Source organism: Pyrgilauda ruficollis, unplaced genomic scaffold (genome assembly GCF_017590135.1).
Source record: "Pyrgilauda ruficollis isolate IOZ18807 unplaced genomic scaffold, ASM1759013v1 scaffold4, whole genome shotgun sequence".
NCBI lineage: Eukaryota > Metazoa > Chordata > Aves > Passeriformes > Passeridae > Pyrgilauda > Pyrgilauda ruficollis.
The window spans coordinates 17,608,434-17,627,574 of record NW_024525489.1 but is presented as its reverse complement, the minus strand read 5'-3'; the positions used below and the strand labels follow the sequence as shown (position 1 = coordinate 17,627,574).

Sequence of the window (19,141 nt, the reverse complement as noted above, 5' to 3'; positions counted from 1 at the left end):
GAACCTTGTATGGGACATGGATTTGTGGACAAGCCAAGTGTAGAGCAATTTTGTTGCTGGCAATTGCCATGTGTCTAACTAGACATAAGGGAGCAGTCCATTCCCCAAAGCAGCCTTCCTTCTGTTGCCCTTCTCCAGCATAATGTTTGTGTCAGCATGGCTTTGTACAGGAAGGCTGGGGAAATTGATTCCATGGAGATTACAGATCTCAATCTTCTGCCACCTTTCTTCACTGGCCTTTTTGCTTTAAATCAGTGTTCTTGGGTTATTCAGTGTATATCAGTGTTCTTCAGGTGGTTTTGCACATTCCTGGTTCTCAGTAGTAGGAAGCAAGCACTGTGCAGCAGGTTCACTGTGGGAAGGTGCTGTGGGTGGGGTGTTACAGCCTTGCAGGTAGTGCAGTATTGAGCTTTTATACTGGGCTTTCTGGTTCTTCAGATTCCCTGTAAGAGCTGGGGGAGCTTGAAGCAGCTGTGAGCCCATCAGAGTCTGTAGGATAATCTCTGCATGTTCTGCAGTAGCATCTTCCCTTTTCTGCTCCTCTGACCTGCAACTGTTTTTGCAGCTGTTTGCTGTGTTTCTAAGAAAGGTGTTGAACAGAACACTACTGCTGCTGTAGATGGAGATGGTAAGTAGGTGCCTGCTTTGCCATTCCTGCCCTTGGTGTACACAAACACTGTTCCTTTCCTGTTTCTTGAGGGGGAGGCTGGGCTGATGCTGAAAGTCCTGTGTAAGGGGTATAGGTTTGGAAAGAAGCCTTCAGCTCTGTCCTGCCCAGCGTGCCTTGGGGGCCACAGAAAAACCCAGTCTAGCCTGGAAACAAATGTGCTGTAGGGTTCACAGGTGGCATATTGGAGCAGCTGGTTTTTAAGGTTCTTAATGTTCTGAGAAGTAAGATGAGTAGCAGAGGGCGATATGAACAGTTTCCCAAAAGCTGGAGGTAGCCAGTTGCATGCCCCTCCTGCCCCACAAAGGGTGGGTGCTTTTTGCTTGAAAAGAGGTGTTCTGGGTAAGCTGTGCCAGGACACTGATCCTGTGTGCTGTCTCCTGGCTCCCAGCTTAGTTCTTGCAGCCTCCTTGTGTCCCCCCCCAGTCCTTGGGAGGCCACATTCACAGTGCAGCCTTTGCTCTGCAGATGATGAGGCGATGGCCACGGAGGTGACTCCCCCTGCCAACGCAGAGCTCACCGAGCTTGGCAAGTGTCTGATGAAGCAAGAGGTAAGTGCATGTGCTCTCACTGCCACCATCCTTTCTCTGTACTCTTTGTTACACTTGTCTGCCCAGCAGCCAGACACTGCTGCAGAGATCTAGGCTGCTGGAGCGTTCCCCATGTGGGAATCACCTCTTAGGAACATACATGGCTTTTAAGGGCCTTGCAGAATCCACAAAGCAAATGGGGGTTGGGATCCAGTTATGAGACACAGCTGCAGAGCTTCAGCCCTTCTGGGGAAGAGGCCCTGCATATGCAGCCCCCAGAGTGCTCCCTGGCTCTGCCTTCATCCTGGGCCACAGTTTTCATCCAGCTTTCTTTTTTTTCTGTACTCTCTGCTGTGGATGCCTCAGAAGCTCTTGTAGAAGCTTTTGTAGTGACTTGAGAGTAGCAGCTGAGGGAAGTCCCTGAGTGCTCCAGGAGCTTTCCCAGGGAGATGAAAGGAGCAGGTTAGCACTGGTCCCTCATGGTTCTGATGGTGCACACTGGGTGAACACCTTTTGCTAGAGCAGCAGTAACATGCAGGATTCTCAGAAGCTCCTGCAGATTCTCTGGATTGCTTCTTGGCTCCCATCAGGTTTGAATGCTGGAAGTAGAAAATAGTTCCTCTGACTGGTTTTCCTCTCTGACTCCTTTTCAGGATGTTTGCACTGCAGTGCTGATCACTGCCTACACATCCCTGTCCTGGAAGGACACCTTGTCCTGCCAAAGAACCACAACACAGCTTTGCTGGCCACTGCTCAAACAGGTACCTCTGGGAGGAAGAAGGGATTAGTTCTGGCAGGGTTGGAAGAGGAAGCTCTGAATGCTCTGAGAAGTGTGGCTGCTTCACCCCTGGGCACCTTCTCCCTCAGGAAGAGCAAACTGTTGCAGAAAGGTGGTTATGTACCACCAGTATCTTGCTTCAGTGCTGACAGTGCTTCTTCCCCAGGTGCTTCCAGGAAACCTCCTTCCCGATGCTGTGTCCTGGTTTTTCACAAGTGTGCTCAAGGGCTTACAGGTACACGGGCAGCACGATGGCTGCATGGCAGCTCTTGTCCACCTGGCTTTCCAGATCTACGAGGCCTTGGTGAGAAACTCTGTTCTTCATCCAAATGTGAGGTTGAGGCATGTGAGGGGAATGGTGAAAAGTAATCCCATGCCTAGTGGGTAGGGGCAGAGGAGTTAAAGGCCCCCAGTGAGGGCAAGGCTGTTACTCTAGCAGAGCTGTGTTAATGGTACTTGTCCTGCAGCGCCCTCGCTATGGTGAGCTGAAGGCAGTGATGGAGCAGATCCCAGACATCCAGCTGGACTCTTTGGAGCAGTTTGATTCAAAGCTTCTCAACCCAACGCTGCAAAAAGTGGCAGACAAGCGCCGGAAGGATCACTTCAAGCGCCTCATCTCAGGTTGCATTGGGGTAAGTGATATCCTGGAGGAAAATTTCACAGCTGTATGCTGCAGAAGTGATGGGGTAGCTGGCCTGCCTCCTCTCACCAACCACCCCCATTCCGAGCCAGAAGGCTCTTGCAGCATGTTCTTGGTGTTTGTTCTGCCTCTTTTCACCCTGGAGGTCCAGCAGACTGAGCAGTCCCTCCAGCAATGGCCTCTGACTGAGAGGCAGCGGGTACCTTGCACAAGGGTGCCCGGGAAAACAGCGTGTTAAAATGTGTGGTTGAAGCTGCTGGGTGGACATTGGACTTCTGTGAGGATGGTGGTGGTGGAGCCTTTGACATTGAATTAGAAGCTGGGGAGCTGGTATTCTAAAGGTTACCTCAGTGCCCTGGCATTTGGGAGAGGCCAGGCCTGAAATTCCTCAAAATGCAAGCACAGGGTCCAGGCCTAGGGATTGCTCAGAACCTGGGGTCTGCCTCTGATGTGCAAGCAAGCTGCCCCTGAGCTGTGTGGGGGTATGAAGACAGTAATGATTGATGCCTGCCTTCTGTCCTCTGCAGAAGCCCATCGGGGAGCAGTTCCGCAAGGAGGTTCATATCCGGAACCTTCCGTCTCTCTTCAAAAAGGTGAAGCCATCACTGGAGACAGATGTGCTAGAAAATGAGGATGGAGAGGGCTTCAATGTTCTCTTTGAACCCTGAGCCTGGGATGCTGCAACCATCTCCTCCCCTACCTTATAATTTGTCTCTCCTCATAGTAAGCACATTAGATTCTCCTTGTCACTGCCTCCATAAGCATTCGTCTGAATAAAGCCCCTTACGGGTCCTGTCCCCTTCTCTTCCATACGCTGGGATGGGGCCTGCGGTGGCATTTGAACCAGTCAATATTAAGCTCTTCCCGTGACTCCTTCCCTCCATTGGATGAGCATCTTTAGACCTCTGCTTCTCTGCAAGGTGGGAGCTGAGTCCATAGACCTCTTTAGGGTAAAGCCTGATCATATTGTAGCCTCGGGTCACTCTTGCTCCTCTTCAGCCCTTGGGGTTTAGGATTAATGCAAAAGGCAGAGTAGTGTGCCATGTGAAAAGGGGCTGCCCTAATCTAATCTTCCTCTGGGTGCTAGTAGCCAGGCTTTGTAGGGAACACATTGGACACTCCTGTCATGCTTATCAGCACTTGTCCCTAGTGGACTGGAATTCTGCTGAATCAGTTTCCCTCCAGGATGCTGAGCCTTGGGCTGAGGGCTGCGTGCCAGGAAGCCTAGCAGTGCTCTAGGATCTCCTGTGAGATCAGCCTTTCTAAGGTGCAACTGCTCTCTAGAAAGAGGCAGACACTGTCATATATATACATATGTATGTATAGATACGATCATACAGCTTGTTCTACCCAGAGCCAAATGGAAGGCTTTTACTTTGTGCCAGCCTTTCTTGGACATCTCTCAGGGGGAGCAGGACATATTTTTTTCTTAATTTTTTTTTTTTTTCATTTTTCCATGCCCTGTAGACTAGAACTTGGCCAGCGCAGGGTAAATAAAATCTGGACCAATACCTGAAGCACCTGCCATCCAAAAGGGATCTCCTTGCCCTGTTGCAATGGAGGTGACAGTAGCCCCTGTTTTTACCCAGTCAGGTACTTCCCAGAGAATGGCATGGTGGGGCAGGAGGGGTGGGCTTTATACTGCAGTTTACAGGGGGAGCCAGGTCAGAAACTGGGTTTTAGATGTGGTGGGACTCTTATGAAGCCACTCCAGTCTGCAAAGCTGGTTCTTCTTACATGACAAATACTACACAATCTACCCTAGAGTTAGCGCAGGAGCTAGGAGGGTCTGTCCAGAGCTAGCTGGCAGCTTTGCCATCCAGGAGACAGAGCAAATAATAAACTGTGGTAGGTGGAGAAGTGATGTCTCCACATGGACAGACTGGATAAAAGGCTGGGGTTGGGAGGTGAGGGAGTGCAGATAGGAAGAGCAGGCCTTGGGCATCCACTCACCCTCCTGCCCCTGCTGTTCCACCAGCACCCTCCACTTTCTTCCTAGCCTCAAACTTTTTTAACCTCTGAGCTAACATGGCTCCTAGCTCTAGCAAAGGCTGGGTGTATTTATTGTGTTGTGATATTTTTAACATTCTGTGACTTCATGCTAGACACAAGGGGTTTTTGTAAAATGGATTTTAAACCTTTTTTGTAGGAACGTTTAAATCCGAAGCTGTCTCTGAACTGGTTGTGTTACACCTGAATGTCAGTAAAGCTATTCCAGTTTCATACATGTGGTGTCTTGTTTCATTTTTATTCTTTTATCTGTTTCAGTAAGATATGAGGCCTCTGGTCTGACCAGACTGCCTGCCTGGAGATTTCTCAGTATTCCTTATTCCAGCTACCAAAAAGGGGGCACCTTTGCTGGTGGTTAGTACACTGACAGGGAGGGGATGAACCATTCCAGACTATATAGTTTAATTAGGTGAGGGAGAAACTGTATTTTTGAAGTATTTATTTGTCACTGCTCATTTATTTTAATTCTAGGTCCCAGCTTACAGCTTGAGGGTATGTGCTGTCAAAGCAAAACCCTTAGGCTTTTCAAGGGTCTGTCCCATAAGCATGTGAAGCAATAGCACAGAGAAATAGATAGATAGATAGATAGATAGATAGATAGATAGACAGACAGACAGACAGACAGATAGAGATAATGTGTCATAGGCACATGCAGCATATGCCTGGGTCTGCAGCATGGCATGGGGCAGGCTGGGGCTGGAGCCAGGATGCCAAGTGTACCTCCTCCCTGCAGCATGTTCACTCTAACAGGATGTTTACATTCTAAGTAATTCTGCCCCAAGGAAACAAATTTTCATTCTGCTTACTTGCTGAGGTCTAGCACTAAAATGTACATTGACTTCAGCAACTGGGACACACCAATACTCCCAGACATTTTCAACTCTTAACACTCAACCATGTTGCTCAAGGCCCCATCTAATCTGGCCTTGAACACTTCCAGGGATGGGGCATTCCCAGCGCTAGGCAACCTGTGACAACTTACCTCTACCCTCATTGTAAAAAATACCTAATGTTCAATATAAGTCTACCTTCTTCCAGTTCAAAACTGTTGGCCCTCAGCCTGTCACTATAGACCCTGGTAAAGTCTTTCTCCATGCCCCCTTTATATACTGAAAGGCCAGAATAGGGTTTCCCGGGAGCTTTCTTGTTCTCCAGGCTGAACAATCCCAGCTCTCTCAGTTTCTTCATAGGGTAGATGTTCCAGTCCTCTGACAGTACAGCCTTTTCTCTATCATATTAACTATCCCTGAGCTGGTCTGAAACACCCAAACCAGCCATGCCCGGACAGCAACTCGTTAAACCTCACTGACGTGCTGTGAAGTGCTTTACTGCGCTGCCCTATCAGTCCTCCTCACTGCATACCATCTAAAATGAATGCTGTTACTCATCTTTAGACACGCTGCCACCTTCTTCTCCATGTATTATGGTTTCACAATTGTGAATGGCACAGGAGACAGCTTTTAAAAAAAAAAAAAAAAAAGCCTTTATTTTAGTGCATCCTCTCACTACGGCTCATTACCAACAGAAAAATCCAGAGACAGTCCTTGGACTCTGAGCAAACCCCTGCCTATGGAAGAGGAATTCTCCCTAAAGGCAGGTGCAGGAAGCCCAGAACAGCAGTGCAGGTTTCTGCTTTCCCAACAGCCTAGTCACTCCATAGACACAGAGTCCAGCTCATTGAGGAAGCGCTGACACTTTCCCATCAGGATCTTGATGGCTTCACTCACCAGCACATCTGGAGGCAAGATACCCGTCGACTCCACGGAAACTGCAGAGAGACACAGACACAAGTGAGCACAGCCACGAGGCAGCCTCAGCCTCCACGGACCTGGCTCCATGCTGCTGCCCCTCCCCTTCCCTTACACCTCACAGCAACAAGCCACATCTTCACAGAAGCGGCTACCTTTGCCAGCAGGAAGCACCAACAGATTCAATCCCAAAGCAAGGAGTTACCCACCACATTCTGAACATATGGATGCTGAGGGCGGGAAGAGGCACAGAGCCAGCCACACATGCTGGCCAGTCACTGCTTGTTCAGCCAAACCATGTCAGGACTCTGTGGAAAACGGGGCACTTACAGATGTAATGGTTCCGTACTCTTGCCAGGCGCACGAGGTTTTTCAGACCCTCATGTCGGAAAACTTCTCTGCTGAATGTGTCCAGCCGTGCATTGGCTACTCTTGCCACCTTTTTTCCTATAGGGGAGATGAAACGAGATGGGGAAAGTGCAGCAGGTGGGTGCCTTATGGTCACATGCTTACCTCAAACAGGTACTCCCCCCTCACCAAAGGGTGAGACACATCAATATAAAGAATTAGCATATGCCCAACATGAAACTCCAACCTGGCAGGAAAACCCAAACACAAAGCCTACGTGCACCCCTGGAAGGACACAAGAAGTCTCCACACTCAGCTGCTTGTCCAGCTCACTAGCAAGCTCACTACCCAGTGTCACAACTGAACAGCACTGGAAGCTGCAGTCAGCAGCTGCACAGCTCTGTGGACAGGAATCCAATTTATTTCAGGGACATCCCTGTTCATCACTCAACACATCTGCATGTGGCAGCCACTCCATAAAACCAGGCTCAGAAGAGCATGAACCATTGACCAGCAAGGCAACATCATGATGTGGTTTTGTCTCTGCGAAGTTTGGCTCTAAGCTCCAGTTGGTCTGTACTAAAGCTTGCAAGGAACAAGGCACTTAGCACAGGAAAAAAGTACCATTGATATTCTGGATCTCAATGACCCCAGGGGAAAAGCACTTCTGCAACGTCTCAGCTGCCTCATCCTCAATGGGCTGCAGGAGAGTAATGTCAGGAAGCAGTCGATAACTGGCTGTGGCCACAGGTGAGAACTTGGCGTGATCCTTACCTGTATGAAGAGTTAAGAGTCAAGGATGAGAGCAGGCCTCAGGGAACAAGGATGCTGGGGCCTGAAGTTCCAGGGGAAAAGCCAGTTCTCCACCCTTCCCCATCACAGCGCAGTGCCCTCGTCCCAGCATTCCCATTGCTTGTCCCACTGCCCCAGGAGCCATGACTCACCTATACCCTTGACACAGTGCATAAGCACATCTATTTCCTGCCCAGGTCGCAACAGTGCAATGAGGATGTCATCGTGAACCGGTCGGAAGTCAGCATCTGGAAAAAGGTCTGTCTGATTCCCCAGGGGCACCCATGTCATGTGCTTACTGTACACTGCAAAGAGAAGCCACAAGCATCAGCCAGCTGCTGCCTCAAAGCAGGTCACTCACTTGTACAGGACTGGAGATAGCGAAAAGTAAGTTTAGCAGAATGGAATCAACTCTCCCTGTGAGCACATAGGGCTGAAAAAACAGCCCAGGTCCTGTCTTCCAAGACCAAAAAGAAAAAACAGCACCTATTTTTAGGAGCAATCTCACCTTTATGATTGAAATATAGTTCATCAGGATCAGATGATTCCTTGGCAGCATGAGGGTTTCGTTTGCATTTGATTTTCAGCTGAAATTGCAGAGTATCAATTTCAGTTCCTTCCTGATCTCCTGGGAAGAAGCATATGAAATCACACTTCTGCTCAGTTTACATGACCATGATTTCCTACTTTGAGACAAACCTTCAATATTTCTATTCTGTTCAAGAGTCTCACCTTGGTTTCTGTACTCAAAGAGCCGTGGGTCAGCTCGGATAGGGATGAGGCCCAGCCTATGAGCCAGAATTTCATCCTGCACAATGGATGTGTTGTTGTACACAAAGACCTTCTCTACAGCCATCGTTGGCACCTCAGGGAGACAAGAGATCAAGTCAGCCTAAGACAAGAGCTCAACTACATGCCGAGAGATTATCCAGCTCAAGTGTCCCTCCTCTCCCACAAATAACTGCCATGCAGACTATTTTGAGTGGTATTTCTGCCAAATCAGGCCATGCAATATACCCTTACACCCCATCTAATCCCATCCCCATTTTTTTAAACAATCAATCGCAAGAGGTGAAGGGCAGGAGAAAGGGCTTTGGGGCATCCTCAACTTTTTAGCATTTGGTAGCATTACATGGCTTCTGCTGGGCTGGCAACACAACTGTGTCGAAAAGGCTGACCCGCAGACACCACCAACAGCACCTAGGAGCAGTAGGCGGTATCGCCCATGCTCCTGAAGCCCTAATTCTCTCTGGGCTCCTGGCACACGTGTGGAACGAACGTGTGCTTCTCTTCCAAAACCCGCAGCTGTCCGCAAGGGCTGGCAAGGCTGGACATTCCAGGCTCCCTGAGGAGCCAGTCTTAGGCGGCACCGCCAGGTGAGCACGGGTACCTCGGCGAGCAGGATGCGGCGGAAGGCGTTGGCGATGGCGGCGTCGATGCCCACCATGTCGAACTCCAGGGTGTCCTCTTCCTCACGGATCACGTCCACGCGGAACGCCTGCGGGAGCGGCGCACGGCGGGTCAGCAGGGCCCGAGCCCGCCCCCCGCAGCCCCGGCGCGGCCCGCTCACCCACCTCCTCGAAGCGCCGCTGGTCCCAGGCGTCCTCGTAGCCGGGGTAGTTCCCGGGGAAGTCGGTGGTGTGGACCTGCGGGAACAGGGCACAGGCGGGGCCGTGAGGGGGTGCGGGCGCCGGCCGTCCCCCGTCCCGCCCCGCGGGGCTCGCTCACGTTGCGGACGCCGAACTCGCCCAGCACCACGCGGTCCCGCATCTCGTCAGTGCCCCGCCGGGCCGCCATGAGGGCGATGGGCGGCGCTCCCGGGCCTGCGAGCGGCTCCGCGGCTGCCGTCACATCCGGCTCCCGCCCATCCGGGCCAGCGCGGCGGGGCCGGGACGGGCACTATGGCCGCGCCGGGGGCGGCGGGCGGCGGCAGAAGCGGTGCCCCCGCTGCCGAATGGGGCGGCTTCGAGGACAACATGCAGGTGGGGCCGGGCCGGGGGCGGCGGCGGGGCGGCGGGGCCGGGCCGAGCGGGTGCTGACACCGTGTCTGCCCCGGCGCAGGGTGGCGGCTCCGCCGTCATCGACATGGAGAACATGGACGACACGTCGGGCTCCAGCTTCGAGGACATGGGGGAGATGCACCAGCGCATGAAGGAGGAGGAGGAGGAGGAGGCGGAGGGCGAGGCGGGCGCCGGCGAGGAGGAGGACGGGGAGTTCCTGGGCATGAAGGGGCTGCGGGGGCAGCTGGGCCGGCAGGTCGCTGACCAGGTGAGCGCTGTCCCCCGGCCGTCCCCGGCCCCGGGGTCCCTGCCTGCCCGCCCGGCCGCTGCCCGCTCCCTTCTCTCCGCAGATGTGGCAGGTGGGGAAGAGACAAGCCTCCAGGGCCTTCAGCCTCTACGCCAACATCGACATCCTCCGGCCCTACTTCGATGTGGAGCCCGTCCAAGTGCGAGCCAGGTGGGCAGCCCCGGCGCGGGGAGGCTCCGTGCCTGCAGGGGTCTGGCTGTCGGCTCCAAGCGAGCAAGTAGCAGTGGGCTGTCAGCCCTGCAGGAAGACTCACCTATGGGCACACACATTGTGCGTTGTCCTGCTCGCCTTAGTGAGCTCCTGTGGTTGGGCTGGCAGCCCTGTCACCTGGCATTGCTGCTTAGGGCAGGAGAAAGGGCTCTTTTCGTACCTGGCTGCCTTACGTGGCTTCTGTTGGGTTTGCAACACAGTTGTATCCAACAAGGCAAAGTTTTGTGAGCCTTTATGAGGAAAATTACCTTTCCTTTCTGCTGTTCTGTCAATGATCTCTCATCCCTGAGTGGGTTCCTAAACACTGAATCTGCCCCTCCTCAGCAAAGTTAACCCACGGACAGTAATGTTTTCTTTCTTTAGCGGCCTTGACTCACCCTTCAGAGAGAATCCTCTGTCCCTCAAGGCCTGTCAACACAAAGCAAACACTGGTAATGGGTATATGGTATCTTTTACTTATGAAGCATTTTGTTAACTGTCCTGTTGTTCTTCCTGCTCCTGTTGTCATTCCCTGTTTTCCTGTGATGCAGACTGCTGGAGTCCATGATTCCTGTGAAGATGATTAATTTCCCACAGGTAAGTTCCCTTTTGCTGAATCAGACTCCATGGCCAAGTGACTGTCCCACAGACACCTGGTAAAACTTGTAATAATCCATGTTATTAAGGACTGAGTTTGTTAGGTGTTCTTCTCCCTGAAAATGTTGGTGGCTCCTTTCCATGGTTGTTCCAAACCTCAGTGAGCTGTCACCTAACCTCAGGTGATAACCTGGTGATAGACTCCATCCAGTGCACTTCTTACATCACCTGTGGTGGGGAGCCTGATATTCAGGGGCTCTAACCAAACTTTCCCTCACCTGTCTCCTCCTGTAGAAGATTGCAGGCGAGCTGTATGGACCCCTCATGCTGGTTTTCACACTGGTGGCCATTCTTTTGCATGGAATGAAGACCTCAGACACCATCATTGTACGTCGAGTTTCAGTGATAAGTGGTGGTTTGACTGGGCTCTGGGTTGCTGTAGTGACACTAGAAAAGGAGAGGAAACCTCTTCTATAACTGAATAAGCATCTTGCTGAAAAGCAGATTGATTTGAGGATGTTTGTTTGGGGGTGGGAAGTAGGATGTAACAGAAAGCCCTGACACTCTGCTGCGGGGAGAGCTTGGGGTGTAGGTCCTGTGGCCCCCTGAATGCTGCTGGCTACCTATTTGATAATTCCTACAAAGTGTCTGGGACTCTCAGGGGTTAATTTGGGTGCTGGCAGGTCATTCCTTTGAGTTCTCCTCATCCTGACACTGTCTCCACAGAGGGAAGGCACGCTGATGGGCACAGCCATTGGCACCTGCTTCGGTTACTGGCTGGGCGTCTCATCTTTCATGTATTTCCTGGCATATCTGTGCAATGCCCAAATCACGATGGTGCAGATGCTGTCACTGTTGGTATGTACTCATGGAGCTGCCCTGTGATGCACATTGGCTGTATGGTGTTCCAGAACAAACTTTTCACAAAGAACAGGAAAAGTCTTTCTAAACTGCTGGTAACTGCAGGTAACTGCCCTGGGACAACATGGAATTCCAGGATGTTTTTCTGACCTGCCCCATCCCTGGCACGGCGATAGTACAAAGAGGCAGTTCCTTTGTGCAGGTGTCCTGCTTTGCACTTCCTGATTTGAAAACCTGGTGGTAAAAAGCCAGGAGACTCCAATTTCTCTGGGATTGGAGAATCTTTCCTTTGTTTCCCACATTGTCGCAATCTCTGACATGCCTGTGAATCCTTCAGACAGATAATCTGTGTGTGAGCAGTTGAAGTTGTTGTTCTGGTTGACTGTGGCAGTGAATGAGTGGTTTGTGAGGCTTTGCCATGGTGAAGTGTTGCAGGAATAGGCTGTTCGTGCTCTTGATCAGTGGTCCTTTGTGTGGGACTGGTGCTTGCAACATGGACATTTTTGTTTTGCCAGGGCTACGGCCTTTTCGGACACTGCATCACTCTCTTTGTCACCTATAATATCCACTTCCACTCCCTCTTCTATATCTTCTGGTTGGTCGTTGGTGGACTCTCTACACTACGAATGGTAAGAGACAGGCAGCCTGGGGTCCTTCTCTTCCTGGGGCAGAAAAAGGGAGGGAAGTGGTGTTTGCTTTCTGCTCCTTGGCCTGGTGGTTCATTTCACAGCCCGTCAAACTGCTGTGGAAAAAATTATGCTCCTGCATAATTTGGCCACTGGTGTGTGGAGGTGCTGCTTGGATTAATATCCTCATCCACTCTAACAGCTGCAGGAGGTTCATTTACTCTCCTACAGCTCTTGCTGCTCTGGAGAGCCATGCCTGAGCATCCTGAACTCTTGGCAAGACTGGGCAAGGTTCACCTACACAAAACAGTGCCAGATTACTCCAGATTTGTTGGTCAAAACTGCAAAAAAGACTTAGTGCAGTGTTCCTGCAGATTCTCACTGCCTGACCTGTTCTCCCATGTGTTCCTGACTGCAGTGCCAGAGGCTCGGGTAGCAGGTGCCCTGTCTGTGATCACCTCCTCTCTCCTAGGTCGCTGTGCTGGTGTCACGCACCGTGGGACATACCCAGCGGCTCATCCTCTGTGGGACTCTTGCTGCTCTGCATATGCTTTTCCTCCTCTATCTGCACTTTGCTTATCACAAGGTGGTAGAAGGTAAGCAAGGGAGATACAAAGACATCCTGTTAGATTTGGGGGAAGAGAAGTTGTTTTTTCTCTCTCTGAGAGAAAGGATGGACAGTTTGAATCTGTCCTTTGGGCATGTGTGCCAGTTTCCAGCTCTGAAATCACTACCACTAGCTTTTTGGAAGAAGCTGGTCAAGTAGGGCAGCAGGTAAACATGGGGGTAGTTACTGTGCACTGAGTTTTAGCACGTAAGACCCAGTTTGTGAGGCAGGACCCTAATTATTTCCCCACAAGTGAAGTGTAACAGTACTGACTGTTCTTGCATGCAGATGTCCAGCCCCTTTCTGAATATTGTTGAAGTCAGGTTGCTTTTCTCTGATCACGAAATGTGTCATAAGTGTTTTCCTTCTTTGTTCAGCATCTTTTTGTATCTTGTGTTGTATAGCACAGATAGCAGAAGCTGTATCTTCCCCATCTGGTACTGTTAACCATGCTATGCATATTTATGTCCTTTTTCCATCTCTTCTTGTTTTCTCCTAACAAAGTCTCAGCCTCCTTAAAAAAAAAAACAAACAAAAAACAAAACTCTTCTCCCACCCCATCTCTAGAGAGTTTCCAGGTCTCTAAATATCCCTAAATATGCAATTCTGCAAGTCTCTTCTCTGAGTTTAGGCAGCCAGACCCATTCGTGTTTTTTCTGATAAAGCTGCATAATTAGCATAATAGCATTACAAGTCCTTTTGGATATAAATCTTGTCTTTCCTGAATCTCTACTTATGGCAAAGGTTCTGATCTGCAGCTTTTTGGCAGATGAAATAGAATAAAATATACTCCAAGCAATTTTCTCAAAGCACTCCAAAACTGATTATCAGTCTTGAGAGGGTAATTGACAGAGACTTGAGGACATTTGCATTGGTCTGTGTATTTCCTGCCAAGCATGGTCTGTTTGCATTGCAGTGACAGAAATTCCACATTGCAGCACAGCTGCAGCTCCTGATGTGAGTCTGCAAGTGTATTTCAGGATGAAAGTGAGTCTTGGACTAACAGCAAGATCTGTGCTGGGATGAAGTAGAAACAGGATTTTATCAATTTCCTTCAGCAGAGCAACATCTCTGGCAGTACCTGCATTCAGGTCAAATGGCAGGGGACCGGATCTGACACTCAAAGCAAAAGGGTCTGTGTTCCTTTTGGGAACATGCAGTTTTTCTGCCCTGAGCACAAGCTCTGATGTGTACCCTCTGGTCTCTGGATGGAAGTGTTTACTCTATTCAGTCTTTGGGGCTAGATGTCTCCTCCCATTGCCTACAAGTGCTTTGCCTGTTCTGGGCCCTGCCACCCTCAACCACTACCTGGACAGAGAGAAAAGCAAGAGGAAATGTGCCATCTGCTATCATCTGAACTGACTCTTGCCTCTCCCCTTTTTTTCTGTTCTCCAGGTATCTTGGACACATTGGAAGGACCCAACATGCCACCCTTTCAGAGAGTTGCCCGAGACATTCCAGTTGTTTCCAATGCTGTATTGAACACAACAGCCAAAGCCATTGCATTGACCCTCTAGTTTTACAGACTTGGACTTGCTTCCTTCACTACTTTTGGGGCTGCATAGGGCCACAGTAACCTGCTGCCTGTTAGGAACAGGACAGAACAGCAAGAAGACAACTTGGTTTTGTTTTCCTGGACCTGTCCTCTGCATTACGGTTTTGGGCAGCTGAGTGGACTCAGCAGAGGTGAGTCACACCTCAGTGACTCGGAAGAGCTGCACTCTTCCCCCATCCAGGTGTGGGCTATCTTGAGTAGAGTGGTTTTGTTGCCTGCATGTTTAGCTGGGATTTCCCAGCACAGTTTGTTCCTTAGCCCTCTTTCCGCTTGCTGATGTAACTCCAGGAGTATCTGCCCTGTGCCTGTCCTGAAGAGGGAAGAATTAAATTGATGTTGGTGCTGAGTGATGTCTTACGCTTGAGCCTGCTTGTCTAATGGGAGCGTGGTGTTTGGGTCTCTGCGCCTTCATCTGTCCTGTCCTAGACTCAAAGCAGGATTCTTTGCAATTTTCTGCTGTCCTCCTTCAAATGTTCTGTGATACATGTCCTGCTTTGGCCACCTTTTTCAAAGGCATAGTAGTTCAAAAGGCACAGGAACTTCACTTTCTCTGGTGATTTTCAGGAACAGCACAGTGTTTAACCACATGCTCTTTCTTGTCATATTCCATATTGATCACTCTCTCTTCACTTGGGCCAAGCTGCTGTCTCACCTCGGCATCCCTTCTGCTCTCTATGTCAGAAATGTGTCTGTCCCCATGCTTTCACTGTACCTTTTGTTCCTGCCACCCTTCTGCCCATGTTGCTCTGTGGGACATGCAGGGCAGCATGTTTGTGCATGGTCTTCAGTGGATATTTCTATGAGGAGCCAGACATTGTGCTGCTGGCCCTCATGTCTCCCAGCCATGGGACTGTCACCTCTGGGCAGGAGTGACATTCTGTTCCCCAGACACCCATTCTGCTGTGTGCTGCCTGGCTTTTCAAGCTGAATCTAGGCCTTTGTTTGAAAGGACTCTTGGGACCTTGAGGGTCTCTGGCAAGCTTTTCTCTGGTGTTTCCATTTAACAAAGGGAGAAATAGCAGTGTGTAATGGAAATAGAGTGGCCATATTAATCTCCAGTGTACTGGTGTAGCAAATCTCCAGTAAGGATGAGTGAGCAGAGCAGCCCAGTCTAGGCTTACCTGCACTGCAGTAACTACAACTGAGTAGTTCAGCCTTCCCTCACTGCACAAACTTCTACTGGTCTGCAAGTAGAAGCTGTTAGCTGGTAACTGGCTTTCATCTTTTCTTTCCCTGTGGTTCTGGATGTCTCGGGGAGAGGAGTCACCCCTCAGAAAAGCTCATCTTTAAACTCAGGCAGAAAAAACCCAGGATATTGCCCTTCCTTGGTGTGCCCACAAGTGCACAAGGCAGTACGTCAGAACTGCACTCTTTGGTCCCTTGTTTATATTAATGGGAGAGGATGCAGCTGTAGTGGCATTCAGACTAGTGCCAAGGTGCAGTGAAAGAGAGGAAGATAGTGCCAGCTACTGTAATCAGGTTTTTCATCTGCTTCAGTTGAAAAAAATGTCACTGGACAGAACCTGATTATTTTCAGTCACAGACCTACTTTCCACTATTTGCTTATTCCTACATTCACAATTTGTTCCCCTTTCAAGAGCAAAAAGCTTCTCTGCTAACAATCACATGCGTAACAGACAGGTTCTCTCACTCTCTTCTCCCCTTCTGACCCCCTTCCTTGGGAAACATTTTGGCTGAAGAACAGCACTCAGAGCAAGCTACTTGGGGGAATTGTTAATTATTTTGGCTAGTTGTCTCCATGGGGATTTTTGGACCAATTGAACTACTTTAGAAATAGAAATCCTAGAATTTCTATTACTTCAAAACTTAACAAAATTGAAGTGTTAGTTTGTAATGCTGCTTCTGGTATTTCCCTTTTTATATCTCCATGGGAGCTTTGTTTCTAATTCCAAGTTCTTGCCCTGGCAGCCTAGAATGGATCTATTTCTCTTGGTGCAAACTCTGCAAGTACTGGCAGGGGGGAAGGAAAGGAGAGAGAGACAATTGTCACTGAAGTTCAGCTGAGAAGAAAAAATCATTCTGCACCAAATTTGTACCATTGCTGATTTATGACACAATTGGAGAACTGCTGTGCTCCCTCCTGCACTGAGCCACTCAGCTGAACCAGAGGGATGAAGCTGTGCCCTGTGTTTTCACTCAAAGCACAGAGGAGAGCAGTGAGCAAACTCCTCATGCTTTTCCTGAGCAGCTTGTGTGTTGTGTCAGCAGGGGAGACATGATCAGGGTGACAACCAACCACCCTCTTGGAACCTGTGGGGCTTGCTCTGCTCCAGTTCTTCAGCCCTGATTAATTCTTTGTGCAGCAGCAGCTGGAAGCTGAACTGTTCTTTACTGCCAGAAATTCAGTACTCAGCTGAGAGCTTCAGCCTTGCCTTTCACTGACAGGGAAGGACATGTTTTTTCAGAGAAATGCATGCATGCTGCAGTTCCAGGCAGCATGCTGAGCACGCAGGCTTAATGAAGTCCTTGTGGGAGGGCATCTCAGTGCTTACTCAATCCTCTAGTTAGCAGAACAGGCCTTACAACCCTATCGTGCAGTACTATCTCTGTCTTTGTTTCCTGCCACAGCTCTTGCAGCAAATCTCAAATAATTTTCGCCCTTCTCCCTTACAGCAAATCTGAAATAACCCACTCATCATTTCCCCCTTTTGAGTAGAAGCAGCTCTGTGTAAGCCTCTCTTTATTAAGTATGGAACAAACATACAAAGCTGTCAGATTAGAAAGAGAAAGCTGTGTATTAAAGCTGAAAATTAATATTAAAGTATCTAGGACCTCCTCTTTTCCTATGCAGTACCTGAGTGTCCAACTCTTCTTACAGTCTATCCTTGTTGCACTGATGGTCACCTTAGTTGTGATTTTGGGTTACAGGTAGGCTCTTTCTTCTCCCATTTGTTTCCTGTGTCTGCTCTCACTGGAGCTGCTGTTCATCCACTGTTTTTCTCTGTTTATGTGTTAACTCTCAATGGCATCACTCTTTCTGCCCCCAGTAGGTAAACAATAAATGACCTTCCTCATACCTGCTGGGTAACTGAAATGACAAGGAAGAAATACCTAGTTCTACACAAAACAGCATTGTCAAAGTCCCCTCTGCATAGCCCTACATTAGGTTTGGTAAGCCAAAGCTTTGGACCATTAGCTCCTGTGCCACTTTTTCAATGAATTGAGCATAAAGTAGGTGGGATACTCATTGTGCTCTGGCTCCTGACAACAGGCAGTGAAGAGGCACTAGGGCATCTTCATCAAAGTTTCAGGACTGCTGCTGCAATGGAAGTGGGACATGTCCCAAGAGCTCTCCTCTGAGCACCTCTCTAATAGTAGTCTGTTTAAAAAAGCATGGGTTGAGTAGTGCTTGGAGGTAATTGAGAGGTGAGTCTGAGTGTAGCCTTCTAGTTGAACTGCATGCTGTCAGCTGGGATTTTCTTGGCTACCCCCTGCCTGTAACTCTGAAATCCAATCTTTTGTCCCTCACCATCCTGCAATATGTAGGATCATATTCTCACCTGAGTCTCTTAATGTGACCTTAGAGATGAGCTGCTCCTTTTCTGAAAGCCACAGTACCGCAGCTGTACCACATCTGGATGCTTGCAGCTGCTGCTCATACTGCAGCACAGATGAATTGCGAGGCCAGTGGTCTGTTCTTGGTGTATCTTGCAGAACAGTATCAAGGTCATGCATCTCTGTGCAACAGGGAAAGAAAGCGGGGGCATGTGTATGTACTCCAGAGAACAGCAATGGATTGCTCAAAGGGCATGGTGATACCCACATTGGGAGTTTAAGCCAGAGTCTTAAAGCTGCTGCTCCCCTTACCTCATCCAGGACCTGACATGCATCCTCGGCTCAGGTGATCTGCTCCTCTATTTCATTGGAGGAGAAGTGCTCCATATCCCCCTCCACACCCTATTTTTCTCTTCACTTTCCATCCGCTCTCCTGGGCCCTGGCCTGCAAACCAAGAAGAGGAGCCTGGTTTTGTCCCAGTGTTACCCACTGGGCTGAAATTCATTTGAGCACTGCTATATGCAGCAGCCAGATTAGTTACGTGCAGAAAGCTGCCTACTTAGGCGGTTTAACCTAATTTCCACATCACTGCCTTCCTTTTTCAGCTCAGTGAAGTTGAAAACGCAGGGGCCCTGCTTCCTATTTCTCTCCAAGTACAGGATTACTCAATGGGGAGAGAGGGGACAAATCCCTGTGATCCATACCTGTGAATTAGCAGGAGGTGGGCTGTGCCCCATATACCTCAGGTCAGGTTGAGGGCAGAGGCTGTGTGCTCAGGGATAAGGGAGTTTGTGGCCCTTCCCCAGCCCTCCAGCTTTCACCTCCAGGCAGCTGCCTCCAAGCACTGGCTCTTGCACGCTCTGGGCCACGAGGAGCAGATCACACTGACCTCGCCACTAAGTCATGGGTCGAGGATTCAGGTTTAGTGAGTTTAAGTATTAAACGCAGCTGAAGCCATGGAACGCCACAGTTTCTCGGACCAAGGACCCAGAGTGCACCATGGCCCAATGGCTTGGGCCCCTTTCCCCAGATGGGAGCAGGGCTGGCATGGAGAGCCTTTCCCAGGTGCTTCTTACACCCTCCCTGCCCTCCTGCACCCCCAGTGTCGGGGGCCCAGCCCGGCCGGCCCTGGCCCCGCCATCTCCTCAGGGCAGCGGGCAGGTGCCAGCGGGCGCTGCCGTCGCCCCTCGTGGGCTTTGAGTGGCGTCGGGACCCGGAATGCCGGGCGGGAAGCCGGGATGGGATGAGGGATGCCGGACCCCCCCTCCACGCCTGCTCCGTTGCGCGGGGAGGCGCTGGCCGGGCGGGGAGGAGGGCTCGGAGCGGCGGCCGGGGGAAGGCGGGGCGGCCCGGCAGGTGCGGGCGGGGC

At 50.3% G+C, this 19,141-nt stretch overlaps 3 protein-coding genes across 8 annotated transcripts in view; 2 read left to right on the top strand and 1 right to left on the bottom strand.

Annotated features, from left to right (window-relative positions):
- XPO5 (exportin 5) overlaps positions 1 to 4,840 on the top strand; it is a 29,530-nt gene extending 24,690 nt beyond the window's left edge. For 4 of the 5 annotated variants that reach the window (XM_041476781.1, XM_041476779.1, XM_041476778.1 and 1 more), the window contains 6 exons: positions 566 to 628; positions 1,136 to 1,218; positions 1,851 to 1,958; positions 2,142 to 2,279; positions 2,443 to 2,607; positions 3,143 to 4,840. In XM_041476781.1, coding sequence (XP_041332715.1) covers positions 566 to 628; positions 1,136 to 1,218; positions 1,851 to 1,958; positions 2,142 to 2,279; positions 2,443 to 2,607; positions 3,143 to 3,283 — 698 coding nt within the window. In that variant the 3' untranslated portion in view covers positions 3,284 to 4,840. The remainder of the gene's footprint in view (positions 1 to 565; positions 629 to 1,135; positions 1,219 to 1,850; positions 1,959 to 2,141; positions 2,280 to 2,442; positions 2,608 to 3,142) is intronic. The other variant, XM_041476780.1, reaches the window with a different exon arrangement.
- A 246-nt stretch (positions 4,841 to 5,086) lies between these two features.
- Positions 5,087 to 9,356, bottom strand: POLR1C (RNA polymerase I and III subunit C). 2 transcript variants are annotated; one of them, XM_041476954.1, is made up of 9 exons: positions 9,242 to 9,356; positions 9,088 to 9,159; positions 8,904 to 9,011; positions 8,246 to 8,378; positions 8,022 to 8,138; positions 7,666 to 7,818; positions 7,346 to 7,495; positions 6,704 to 6,820; positions 5,087 to 6,393 (listed from the first exon to the last, which is right to left on the bottom strand). In XM_041476954.1, the coding sequence occupies exons 1-9, from the start codon at positions 9,308 to 9,310 to the stop codon at positions 6,275 to 6,277; spliced, it is 1,038 nt and encodes a 345-aa protein (XP_041332888.1). In that variant the 5' UTR covers positions 9,311 to 9,356; the 3' UTR covers positions 5,087 to 6,274. The 2 variants fall into 2 exon arrangements, with proteins under 2 accessions (XP_041332888.1, XP_041332887.1); XM_041476953.1 differs by having other exon boundaries at positions 5,088 to 6,393; positions 8,022 to 8,141.
- YIPF3 (Yip1 domain family member 3) lies at positions 9,357 to 14,601 on the top strand. The gene is made up of 9 exons (XM_041476956.1): positions 9,357 to 9,495; positions 9,575 to 9,781; positions 9,864 to 9,970; positions 10,561 to 10,606; positions 10,901 to 10,993; positions 11,333 to 11,464; positions 11,983 to 12,096; positions 12,566 to 12,689; positions 14,096 to 14,601. The coding sequence occupies exons 1-9, from the start codon at positions 9,415 to 9,417 to the stop codon at positions 14,215 to 14,217; spliced, it is 1,026 nt and encodes a 341-aa protein (XP_041332890.1). The 5' UTR covers positions 9,357 to 9,414; the 3' UTR covers positions 14,218 to 14,601.
- Positions 14,602 to 19,141: the final 4,540 nt, after the last annotated feature.